This window comes from Phacochoerus africanus, chromosome 3 (genome assembly GCF_016906955.1).
Source record: "Phacochoerus africanus isolate WHEZ1 chromosome 3, ROS_Pafr_v1, whole genome shotgun sequence".
NCBI classification, from domain to species: Eukaryota; Metazoa; Chordata; class Mammalia; order Artiodactyla; family Suidae; genus Phacochoerus; species Phacochoerus africanus.
Genome location: NC_062546.1, coordinates 178304974 through 178317751, shown reverse-complemented (window position 1 = coordinate 178317751; position 12778 = coordinate 178304974). Strand labels below are relative to the sequence as shown.

The following is a 12778-nucleotide window of genomic DNA, read 5'->3' as shown; positions in this document are numbered from 1 at the left end:
ATGTACCTCTTCATTTTCACTTTGAAACATTGTTAAAAAAGACTGAAATAAAAGGAGATCTTGCTGAGAATAAATTTGTAGGAGACTCTATCATAACTCCATCACCTGGTATGTCATTTACAAATCTTGTACTTTATATTCCATTTACATCTCTCATATACTTAATTACCTTTGCTAAGGATATAAAATTTAACAAAGGAATAAATGTAAATCCTTAATTTTTAATATTCACTTTTCACAAATCACACACACACATACAAATAGAAAATACACAAGAGTAATCCTAATAAGAAAGTATGGTATTTACTGAATGAAAATTATGAAATATTATTGATAAAGGGAAATTTAAATAAACATAGAGACAGCACAACTGGATGCTAAGAATTATAAGGATATCACTTCTTCCTGGTTTATGTTTAATGCAATGTATCTTGAAGTTCTAAAAGGATTTGGTTAACTTAATAAAATAATTATAAAACCCATTGGGAAGCAAAATATAAAAGGAATTTCTGGGAAAAATAGAGTCTAGTCCAATCACATATGGAAATATAACAAAAATCTATAATTATTGACATAGATCCCACTTTACTAACATTACAAAAGTAGATCCATGAAGCAGACTACATAGCCTATTCTTTATTATATAAGGGAAGAATTGAAAAGTAATAAGAAAGTAGACAAATATTCAATAAACAGTATTGCTAGTCTTTGGGGGGAAAAGTTTGTTTATATGCTCATTTCATATCATGTATCCGAATAAATTTTTATCAACATCAAAAAGTCACATGAACTAAGATAAATTATATCCAGATGAAATCATCATCTCCCTCAAAAACTCAAGAATCAACTGAACGTCTGTTAGAATTGGAGTTCTAAAAGGTCGCAGACTTTTAATTAAACCTATAAAAATCAGTAGCTTTTATAAATACCAGTAATAACAAGTTAGAATTTGTAAAAGAATAAATTATCCTGGTCATACAGACAATGAAAATATAAAACATCTAGGATTAAACTTAACAAGGAATTGCATGTAGAAAACTTCAAAAGTTTCCTGAAGAACATAAGAGTGTATGCATATACGGAGAGATATACCTTGTTCCTGTTAGAAGACCATTTTATAACTTATAAGATGTCATTTTCCTCCAAATTAATTTATTTTTTGCATTTCACCTTTTTTTTTTTTTAAGGGCCACACCCATGGCATATGGAGGTTCCCAGGCTAGGCGTCCAATTGGATCTACAGCTGCCAGCCACAGCCACAGCAACACAGGATCTGAGCTGCATCTATGACCTACACCACAGCTCACAGCCATGCCAGATCCTTAACTCACTGAGTGAGGCCAGGTATCGAACCCACAACCTCATGTTTACTAGTAGGATTCATTTCTGCTGCGCCACAATGGGAGCTTCTTCAAATTAACTTATGATATAATTCTAATCAGAACCAGAGGTATATTCTTCTTTTGGAGAAAAGTTATTCTGAAGTTTATCTCAGAAGGAAAATGTTGAATAGCCAATAAAGTTTTTTTAAAGATCAGTAAGGAGGCATCAAGTATCAAAATATAAGCCATAATCATTAAAATATTGCAGTACTGATGAAAGCCAGGCTACAGGAACTAAATAAAAAACCTAGAGACAGACCCAAGGATTTGTTATAAGAGTAATACTTTTCATCAATGTGGAACAATTCATATGAATTCCTTATTTATGCCAGTACAGTACTGTTGAAGAACTTTGTCTTTATGTCTGTTAATTACTTTCATCTTGTAAAACCCTATAAGGTAGGTATTATGATTATTTTTCCCCTTGACTAATTTTTTCCCAAATTACAGTTGCATGGTGGTAGAGACAGGATTCGAATCTAAGTAGTCTGGCTCAGAGTCCACGCTTTAAACAACTAACTTGTTCTGTAATCAGTGGCATTAAGTAAAGACTTTTTGGAAAAATAAAATGAGATCTCTGCCTCATGCAGCACATTAAAACAAATTTAAAATGGATGAAAATTAAAATACATTCCAGGAGTTCCCATTGTGGCATAATGGGTTAAGGATCTGACTAGTATCTATGAGGATGCAGGTTCTATCCCTGGCCTTGCTTAGTAGGTTAAGGATCCAGTGTTGCCCTAAGCTGTGGCATGGATCACAGATGCGGCTTGGATCTGGTATTGCTGTGGCTGTGGCGTAGGCTGGCAGCTGTAGCTCCAGTTCGATCCCTAGCCCAGGAACTTCCATATGCCACAGGTGCAGCCCTAAAAAGAAAAAAACAAAACAAAACATTCCAGATGGATTAAAGGGTTAACTGTTTTAAAGGGATGTCCTAAAAGAATTAGAAAATCTGGATGGATTCAATGATAATAATGAAAATGATAATAGCTAACACTTACTGAGTAGTCTTATGCCAGACACCAGACTGTTTCTTCTTTTTCACATTATATTAATTTTTTTTTCTTTTGCTTTTTAGAGCCACACTCACATCATATAGAGGTTCCCAGGCGAGGGGTCCAATCAGAGCTACAGCTGCCAGCCTATGCCCCAGCCACAGCAACGCTAGATCCCAGAGGTGTCTTCGACCTACTCCACAGCTCACGTCAACACCAGATTCTTAACCCACTGAGTGAGGCCAGGGATCAAACCCACAACTTCATGGTTCCTAGTAGGATTCGTTTCCGCTGTGCCATGATGGGAACTCCCACATAATATTAATATTAAACATTGTAATCATCAATTCTGGCAAGACTGTAGTGAGAACAGGACCTGTAAATATTTTAGGTACAGTTAATTGATACAAACATTTTGGGAAGTACAGTGAAATGCGTTACAAGGTTTTAAACTATACATTTTTTATAAGCTCATTGAGAAAAAAAACTGAACTCATTCACAATAAATGTTTACTAAACTGTTAACTCTGTATTCTGACTCAGTATATCCCTTTCCAAGAACCTAGTCTAATCCTACATATGAAACTACCTTTATTCACAAATATATTTGTCAACATTATTGTGGTAATGAAAAATTAAAAACAGTATAAATATGGCTAACTGTCTAAGACAATGGAATATACAACTTTAAAAAATATCTCGGAGTTCCCGTTGTGGCGCAGCGGAAACAAATCCAACTAGAAACCATGAGGTTGCGGGTTCGATCCCTGGCCTTGCTCAGTGGGTTAAGAATCTGGCGTTGCTGCGAGCTGTGGTGTAGGTTGCAGACAGGGCTCAGATCCTGTGTTGCTGTGGCTGTGGCGTAGACTGGCAGCTGTAGCTCCGATTGGACCCCTAGCCTAGGAACCTCCATATGTCGCAGGTGTGGCCCTAAAAAGCAGAAAAAAAAAAGAATAAAAATATCTTAATAGTTCATCTAAGGATGGAAACATTTATCAAAGAATGTTAAGTGTATAAAAGGACAAAAGTTTTACTTCTGTGTTTGGTATAATTATAACCATGTAAAAATGCTTATACTTACATCAACTAAATGCAACATGTGGGCCTTTTGGTGATCCCAATTCGAACAGCTCAGCTCTACACACACACACTTTTTGAGACAGAGAAATTTGAATATGGACTGGCTGTTGGATATTAATGAATTGAAAATTTTGTGAGATGTAATGGTGGTTACTTAAAAACACACCCATTTTATGTTATTAGAGATTCAAACTGATATATGTAGATAAGATACAGTGTCTGGGATATGCTTTAAAATATTCCAGCAACAAAAAGTTGGTAGGAGAGAAAGAAAACAAGATTGGTCACCAGCATTCTTGATGCTGAATGATAAGTACAAGGGAGTTCATTATTTTATTTTCCATTTTTGTTCCTTGAAATTTTTCTACAGCAAAAAAGTTAGAGAAAGAAAAAAATGACTAAGAACACAGAACAATTGTCTGTGCTTAGGGAAAAAAAGATTCAAAAAGTACAGGTACTTTTCATGATATAACTGCTTGTATCCTGAGACAAATTTTTTAATTAAAAATTGTATGCATGAAGATGATTAAGAATGTCCAGAATATGGAGTTACTATTGTGGCTTAGGGGAATGAAATCTGACTAGTATCCATGAGGACACAGGTTCGATCCCTGGCATCGCACAGTGGATTAAGGATCCACGTTATCATTGCCATGAGCTGTAGGTTGCAGACATGGCTCAGATCTGGTGTTGCTATGGATGTGGCCTAGGCCAGAGGCTACAGCTCTGATTCGACGCAAACCCTGGCCTGGACAGATGCAGCCCTAAAAAGATATTTTTTTTTTTAAAAAAAAAGAATGTCCAGAATACAAATAATATTAAAATGATAACTAGCTCCAACAGCTAGGGAAGAGTTAATCAGAGAAATGTTAGGCAACCATGTGAAAAAATAACAATAAAGGGTTCCCTTGTAGCTCAGCAGGTTAAGGATCTGGCATTGTCACTTCAGTGGCTTGGGTTGCTGCTGTGGCACAGGTTTGATCCCTGGCCTGGGAACTTTATGCCGCAAGTACGGCCAAAAAAAAAAAAAAAGAGTGAGTTATCAGATTAAGAAAAACATGCTTATGGAGTTCCCGTTGTGGCTCAGTGGAAACGAATCTGACTGGTATCCATGAGGACGCACACTGGATCCCTGGCCTCGCTCAGTGGGTTAGGATCCGGCATTGTCGGTGAGCTCTGATGTAAGTCACCGACGCAGCTTGGATCCCGCTTTGCTGCGGCTGTGGTGTAGGCTGGCGGCTACAGTTCCAATTTGACCCCTAGCCCGGGAACTTCCATATGCTGTTGTGTGGTCCTAAAAAGACAGAAACAAAAAAGACCCCAAAAAACAATCTTACATATTTTCAAGTAAAAATTATTACATTTGAAATATAAATATGAAATGTATGTATACAACTGAAAGGGAATATGCAAAAATTAGGTCAGGTGATTATTTTTTCTAATATTGCTCTATTATTATCTGACTTTAAAAAATAGGGCAGTATAATTGTTAGGCACAAAATTAATAGTGATGGATCAATAATGTAATGACATGTTAGTGATGGGAAATTAAAAGCTAGAAATGGAAGACATTTGAATTGAATTCTGCAGTATCATTCGGCAAATCAGTGCAGTAATTTTTTTGTATTTCAATCTTTCCTCCTCTGTTTCCTCATTCCCTTTCACTCCCAACCAGAATAATTTAGCATTAACTAGGTCTCATCCTATATAAGTATCTGTCTTAAATAGCTGGTATTAATTTTTTTTTCTACAGAATTAAATAAAACCAGAATCCACCATTTATTGAGCACATACTCTGTGTCAAGTAGATAGTTAAGTGCTAAAAAATCAAAAGTGAATCACAGGAAACCAAAAAAATTATGTGATGGAGAAGCAGACACACACATGACTATTAAATTATGTTATGGGTACAGACATAATAAAAAATATTCTAAAATGAAAAGAGAGTATATAACTCTGCCCAGCAGAAGGCAGAGGAAGAGAGGTTAAATATGTTGGGGAAAAGGCAAAAAGAGGAACTCCAGAAAGATGGTGATGCCAAGTGTAGTTTTAAACACTTAACTGGAGTTTAGAGGAAAAGTGAATTATTGTTTCTCAAACTTGAATGTGCAAATTACTTGGGTGGGTTGAGGGGAGGATATTGTTAGAATACAGATTCTGATTCAGTAAGTTGAGAATGGAGTCTAAGATACTATATTTCTAACAAGGTCCTAGATGGTTAAAATACTGTTGGCATATTAAGTAACAAGCTTTAAAATGGAAACACATACCTTGTCATGAACCCATGAAATAATATAATGTGTTCAAGTATATACAGACAGCCTCGGTATTCTTGTAGGATAAATTCTGTGGAGGTAAACAGATGTTTGTGTGCCTTGATTAATTCTGTACTTTCCATTAGTTGGCAATTATGACAGAACTACTGACTTCAAGTAACAAGAAAATAGGGAAAAAACAAATCGAAGAATTGATTAGTTGCCAATTGAGAGGAAATACCAAAGCCAATTTAAGGGCCTATACTCATCAAAATATTTAAAGTCATGAAAGTCAAGACAATAGAACTATTTCAAATATTAGAAAACTTTAAAGAGACCTGTCAACTGAATGCAGAGTGATCAGAATCTTCTGTAAAGAACATTATAGGAATAATTGGTGAAATGTGAATAAGTTCTATTGTTAGCTAATAGTTTTCATTCGTTGTGTGGCTGTTTAAGAGAATGTCCTTGGGAGTGCCCATCGTAGCACAGCAGAAACAAATTCAATTAGGAACCATGACGTTTCAGGTTCAATCCCTGGGCTCGCTCAGTGGGTTAAGGACCCAGCATTGCCATGAGCTGTGGTGTAGACTGCAGACACAGCTCGGATCTGGCGTTGCTGTGGCTGTGGTATAGGCTGGCAGCTGTAGCTCCAATTAGACCCCTAGCCTGGGAACCTCCATATGCTGCAGGTGCTGCCCTAAACAAACAAAAAAAAAGTCCTTGTTTTTGAAAAATCCATATTGACATTTTTAAAGTAGAGAGGTATCATATTAGCCCTTTAATTTCACTAGAGGTCAGAAAGGTAAAGCCAATGTTTATCATTTGGGGAATCTGAATAAAAGGTCTATAGAACTTCTTTGTATTGTTTCAAGGTTTCTGTAAGTCTAAAATTATGTCAAAATAAAGTTTATTACTTTTGAGTGGGCAGATGAGAGAGTAACGGTAGCACCAAAACCCACACAACCCTAGGGTTCAGGCTTCTTCACCACTTCCTTGTATCTAATCCACATTGTCAGTGTGATCTTATCCCTCAGACCTCTCCCCTATATTTCTACCACTTCCACAGTCCATCTTAATGACCCTTAATCTATACTGCTGAAATAGTCTAATCGATTTTTCTCTCCAGTCCTTGTAGCAAGTTTTCTTTTCGAAAAGTATATCTAATTACATCACACCTGCTCCCCACCCTCATTCTTTAAAATATTTGACAGACAGAATATTCTAAAATAGAGGAACTCTCCTACCTGTTCATGGTTCTTTTCCACCATGCTTCCATTCTCTGCCCCACCTCGCTTCAGTTCAATTGTCCAGTCTGTTCTGTCCCCTGGTGCCTTGTGCCTTTCTGCCATTTTCTCCCTTCCCCATACTATTCATCAGCTGTTTCTGTTCATATTTGTAATCTATCACTTCATCTGGGGAAGTTTTTCCTAGAGCTCTCTTACTAGCTGTCCCTACTCATTATCTCCAATCAATAGGACTGTGTTCTAGCACACAAGTACTCGCAGGTTTTGAGAAGGCCTAAAAACTACATTGGGGCAGGGATCATGCCTGTTTTTGCTTACTCTTGTGTCCCCAACATACAACACAGTGCCTGGCATGTAACCAACTCTCTAGAAAGTTATTAAATGTGTGAGTGAAAGGGAAGGGGTATTCCCCAGTGGCTCAGTGGGTTAAGAATCTAACATTGTCACTGCTGTCGAGTGGGTTCAATCCCTGGCCCGGGAATTTCCGCATGCCCCAGGCATGGCCAGAAAAAAAAAAAAAAAAAAAAGGACGGCAGGAGGACAGGAGAGATACTGGATCGAGATGTATTTTAGTTTATTTTATTGCTATGCTGGGGATCAAACTTGTGCCACAGCAATGACAATGCTGAATTCTTAACCACTAGGCCACCAGGGAACTCCTCAAGATGTACTTTAGGATGGAATTTAGGAGAGGATTTGGGCAAGCAAGAACTGAAAGGTTGGGAAGGTTATAATAATTAGGACAGGTTAAGAGAATGTGTGAGTTATACTCTGAATTGCCATGTATTTCCTTCTATTTCAAGAGTGCCATTGCAGCCTCCTTAGAAGACACCAGAAATTACATAAAAGGGGAAAAGTATAAAGAAAACTTTTGAGTAAAATTCAATAAAAAGCAAAGGTTAAGTTTTCCTCAGAAAGTTTGATGTGCTTTTTTACAAGACAAGGAGGGTGAGTTCTTTTAGAAGAGATGGGTTGAATTTCCAGAATTCCCTTTAAAATACTCTAGGGAACAAAAGTGAACATGTGCCAGGTACATATATAGTTTAAAACCTAACTCTCAGAGTTCCCGTTGTGGCTCAGCAGGTTAAGAACCTGGCACAGTGTCCCTGAGGACATGGGTTCCATCCCTGGCTTCTCAGTGGGTTAAGGACCCAGGGTTGCCACAAGCTGTGGAGTAAGTCATGGAGGACGCTCAGATCCAATGTTGCTGTAGCTGTGGTTGTAGGCTGGCAGCTGCAGCTCTGATTTGACCCCAGCCTGGGAACGTCCATATGTGGCAGGTGCAGCCCTAAAAAGAAAAAACCCCTCACAATTCTAGTTATCCTTTTTAAAAAATGGGTTTAGAATTATGTCTGATCTTTTTTTCTGCATACTTTTCCTTTTTGTGTGTGTCTTTTTAGGGCTGGGCCCACGGCATATGGAAGTTCCTGGGCTAGGGGTCAAATCAGAGCTGCAGCTGCCAGCCTACACCAGAGACCGAGCTGTGTCTGTGACCTACACCACAGCTCGTGACAACACAAGATCCTTAACCCACTGAGCAAGGCCAGGGATTGAACCCATGTCCTCATGGATCCTAGTCAGGTTCGTTACCAGTGAGCCACAACAGGAACTCTTGCATTCTTTTTCTTAGATGGTTAGGAAATCTTGGGGGCCATCTTAGAATTCTGTTTACTGTTTTCCATGAGCACTTTAAAAAGTCACTGATGGGAGTTCCCGTTGTGGCGCAGTGGTTAACGAATCCGATTAGGAGCCACGAGGTTGCGGGTTCGATCCCTGGCCTTGCTCAGTGGGTGGACGATCCAGCGTTGCCGTGAGCTGTGGTGTAGGTCGCAGACGCCGCTCGGATCTTGCATTGCTGTGGCTCTGGTGTAGGTCAGTGGCTACAGCTCCGATTAGACCCCTAGCCTGGGAAACTCCATGTGCCAAGGGAGCGGCCCAAGAAATGGCAAAAAGACAATAAATAAATAAATAAATAAAAAGTCACTGATGGATTTCCCTTGTGGTGCAGCAGGTTAAGTGTGGTCACTGCAGCAGGAGCTCAGGTTGCTGTAGTGCAGGTTTGATTCCTGGCCCAGGAACTTGCACATGCTGCAGGGGCAGCCAAAAAAAAGTCAGTGTTTTTTTTCTCCTGCATCTGCTTTTGCTTTATGTCAGTCTAATTTTCATTCCTTCACAGTAACCTTATTTTCCTGTCTCTGGTAGTGATTCATAGTGTTTTTTTTCCACACTTTTTTGTGTTTTACTTTTTAGGGCTGTATGTGCCACATATGTAAGTTCCCAGGTTTGGGGTCAAATTGGAGCCATAGCCACCAGCCTACACCACAGCCACAGCAATGCCAGATCCAAGCTGAGTCTGCAGCCTACACCACAGGTCAAGGCAATGCAGGATCTTTAACCCACTGAGTAAGGCCAGAGATTGAACCTGCATCCTCATGTTTCTTAGTAGGGTTCGCTACTGCCGAGCCACAGCAGTAACTCCATTTTTCTCATTTTCTTTGCCACTCAAGTTATTGAAATCTTAGGGTTAATATTGTGTGAAAAAAGTTTGGCTGTCATTTCCTCAAATATTGCCTCCCATTCATTCTGTTCTCTCCTGCTACCCAATTCTAGTTTGTCCTTTTTATCCCCTCATATGTTCATTACTCCATTCCTTTGACTTGCGAAATTAACTCTTCCAACCCAATGCTGTTGATTTTTAGCTTTGTCCATTCTGTTACTGAGGCAAGTGATGATTTTGTTTTTAAATCTGAACAATATACTTACCATTTCTGAGGGCTCTCTGGAGAGGACTTTTGCCTGTTTTTCTTGGCAATGTTAGTTATTTTGAAGATCTGTAAGTCCATATTCTGTAAACCCATTAACTGTTTCTTGAGATGGCTCTTCCATTTGTTTTCGTACCTCTTCTTTATTTACACTGTCGGTATTCAGATTTTTGGAGTCTTGATTGTATTCTCATCTTTAAAGTAGATATTCACTGTTAAGACTATTCTGCCGCAGTTTTTTATGGGATCCTTTTCATGGAAGAGGTAAAATTTGCACTGTTTTCAGAGGCGGTTACAGATGGGCAGGACATTTCCAAGTGAGGGCCCTTGGGCATTGCCTTCTCTGTTCACCCATCCATTTCTCTGCTCTAGCCTCAAGGCCTCTGCTGAGAGGCTGGCATGCAGTCATTCTATCAGCTGCTGCAGGGAGTTGTCCTGCTCCTAGTTTCTTTCCTCCAGGCCTGGTGCCCCTTTGACAGTCATGACATTTTTGTGGCAGTACTTTCCTACGTGCATTTGCAGTTTGCTCTTCAAATTTCATTATGCTTTTAGAGATTTCCTCACACATTCTGCTCTACTTCAAAACTCACATTTTGGATGCTAATGTGGATGTAAATGTGCAGATCCATGCATGTGTCTATGTATAAAAATTTTATTACTTTTAGGGTGCTTTGTCATCTTAAAATCTGGCCACTGTTGGTATGCTATACCCTTTTTTTTGTTGATGAGGATTTGGCACTTCAGCCTATATTTTTTCCTTTCCTTCCCCCAATCTCCAAACATCCCAAAAAAGAAGCCAATTAGGTTATTAATCTAGTATTGGAAATACGGGGTTCAGGTGGAAAAAATCATGATAAAACTAGTATATTATATACTTATGTCAGATATCCTTCTAATGACTATCACAGGAACTCACTCAATCCTCATAATCCCATGCTAGCTGCTTGATCTATTTTACGGGTAAGGCAACTTAGGCACAAAGTATTGAGTGACTTAAGTTTTAAATAATCCATTACTTTAAAAAAGTCAAAGGGTGTTCCCTTGTGGCCCAGTGGGTTAAGGATCCAGTACTGTCACTGCATTGGCTTGGTTTGCTGCAGTTTGTCTCCAGCCTGGCACAGTGGGTTAAAAATCCAGTGTTATAGCTGCAGTCCAGATTCAGTTCCTAGCCTGGGAACTTGCATAGGCCATTGGTACAGCCAAAACAAAAATCAAAGTGGGAATTCCTTGGTGGCCTAGTGGTTAGGATTAGGCACTTTCGCTCCTGTAGCCAGCTTTGTTCCTTCGTCTGGGAACTGAAATCCCATATCAAGCCACTGCACACCGTGGCCAAAAAAAGAAAAAAAAATGTGAAAGAATAGGTCATGTCAAGAGATTGATGAAATCTGGTCCTTGGTCTCAAAAGATCCCAGTTACTTAATTCTGAGTTATTCCCAGATTTAAGGGTGAGCAGGAACTAACTTAAGGACCCAGATCCTATTCAGATCTGAAAAAAATTTGTAAATTTTGTAATTTAGAAACTGTGAGAACAGATCACCTTTCCTCTTTAAATAGGAACAATAGAAAACTGGAAGTTTTTTTTTTTTTTTTGGCTTCTTAGGGCTGGACCCATGGCATATGGAAGTTCCCAGGCTAGGGACTGAATTGGAGCTACAGCTGTAAGCCTACACCACAGCTATAGCAACACCAGATCCGAGCTGTGTCTGCAACCTACACCAGCTCATGACAATGCCAGATCCCTGACCCACTGAGCGAGGCCAGGGATCGAACCCATATCCACATGGGTACTAGTTAGGTTTGTTACCACTGAGCCATGATGAGAACTCCGCTGAAGATGTCTTAATGAATTTTATTCTGGTTATTTTCAATTTAGCAGTATTTCATCTTGGTATGTATTTATTTCATTCTATGTAATTTTGATTTTGAACTGGTATATTAATATATTCAATGTTATAAGTAAAAACAGATTAAAATGTTCAGAACAGTATGTTTGTGTTAAGCAACTAAAACTTGACGTTTCCTTTTTTCTTAGTACATAATCCTTCTCTGAATCAATGGAGAAATGGATATTCTCCGATATGCAAGCCTCAAATAAGGTCAGAATCTTCTGCACAGCTGTTACAGGGAAGAAAGAAAAGACACTTGAGTGAAACAGCATTAGGTAGGTAATGAGGACATGAGCACTAGTACTAAAAACTGAAAAAATTCTAATCTCCCAAGACCCTCTTCCTCATGGAAGTTATGATCCAGAAGTCACTCGTTACACAACATCCATGGTTCTATGAGCATTAAACTCCATGTACATGTAGTCAATTCAGAACTATCTGTGGACTGGGAATCCATCTACTTCATGGCAGTTAAGAATTTCCTTCCTGTGTTTCCCAAGTAGTTATCTTCTAATAACTGTCCTCCTGGACAGGACTTAGAGACTCTAAGATTGTGTTCTAGACTCAAAATATATTGCCTTTTAGAGATTTATTATCATTTCCAGTACTATCATCAAGGTGTTAATTCAATGAAGCTTCCTCAGAAATTTGAGAAATCGGATGGGATTCATCTAAGGTAACTCTAAAACCCAGTTCAATTCCTCAGGAACTTATAGTTCCAAGATGATCAATGGAGAAATCTCTGAAATTAGAACTCCGATAGTAATATAAACTGGGTTTGTGAAGGGGATTTGGGACAACGGTTTCAATAGTTATTGCAGATAATGATTAAAAAAAGAAACTTAACTGGAAAGATGTATATTAAATAACAAATTATCTGTATACTCTATTTTTATTCACTGTTCCAGTGGATATATAACACTATATATATTAGTCAAGTATTTCCTAGGTGTAGTATGTCAATATACCCAATAAATTAAAAACTGTTTACATGCAATAAGTACTATACACGAAGGATTTAACATATTTACCACTATAGTCTCTAGAAATCCCACCATAACTGACCAAGTCACTACCTGATTAACTAGTGTGGCACAAAATTAACAAACTCCCACCTACATCCAGAGATTTTATTATGCTTTTTGGTGCCTTAATCTTAAGATAACCAAGA

At 38.4% G+C, this 12778-nt stretch overlaps 1 protein-coding gene and 1 long non-coding RNA gene across 2 annotated transcripts in view; one reads left to right on the top strand and one right to left on the bottom strand.

The window, feature by feature from the left end:
* KANSL1L (KAT8 regulatory NSL complex subunit 1 like) overlaps positions 1-12778 on the top strand; it is a 184618-nt gene that overhangs the window by 162694 nt on the left and 9146 nt on the right. Inside the window, exons 8-9 of the mRNA XM_047773390.1 lie at positions 1-108; positions 11754-11882. Coding sequence (XP_047629346.1) covers positions 1-108; positions 11754-11882 — 237 coding nt within the window. The remainder of the gene's footprint in view (positions 109-11753; positions 11883-12778) is intronic.
* Positions 2661-10779, bottom strand: LOC125123502 (uncharacterized). Its single transcript, XR_007134082.1, has 3 exons — positions 9723-10779; positions 5728-5803; positions 2661-2753 (listed from the first exon to the last, which is right to left on the bottom strand). It is a non-coding gene; the product is annotated as an uncharacterized LOC125123502 (long non-coding RNA).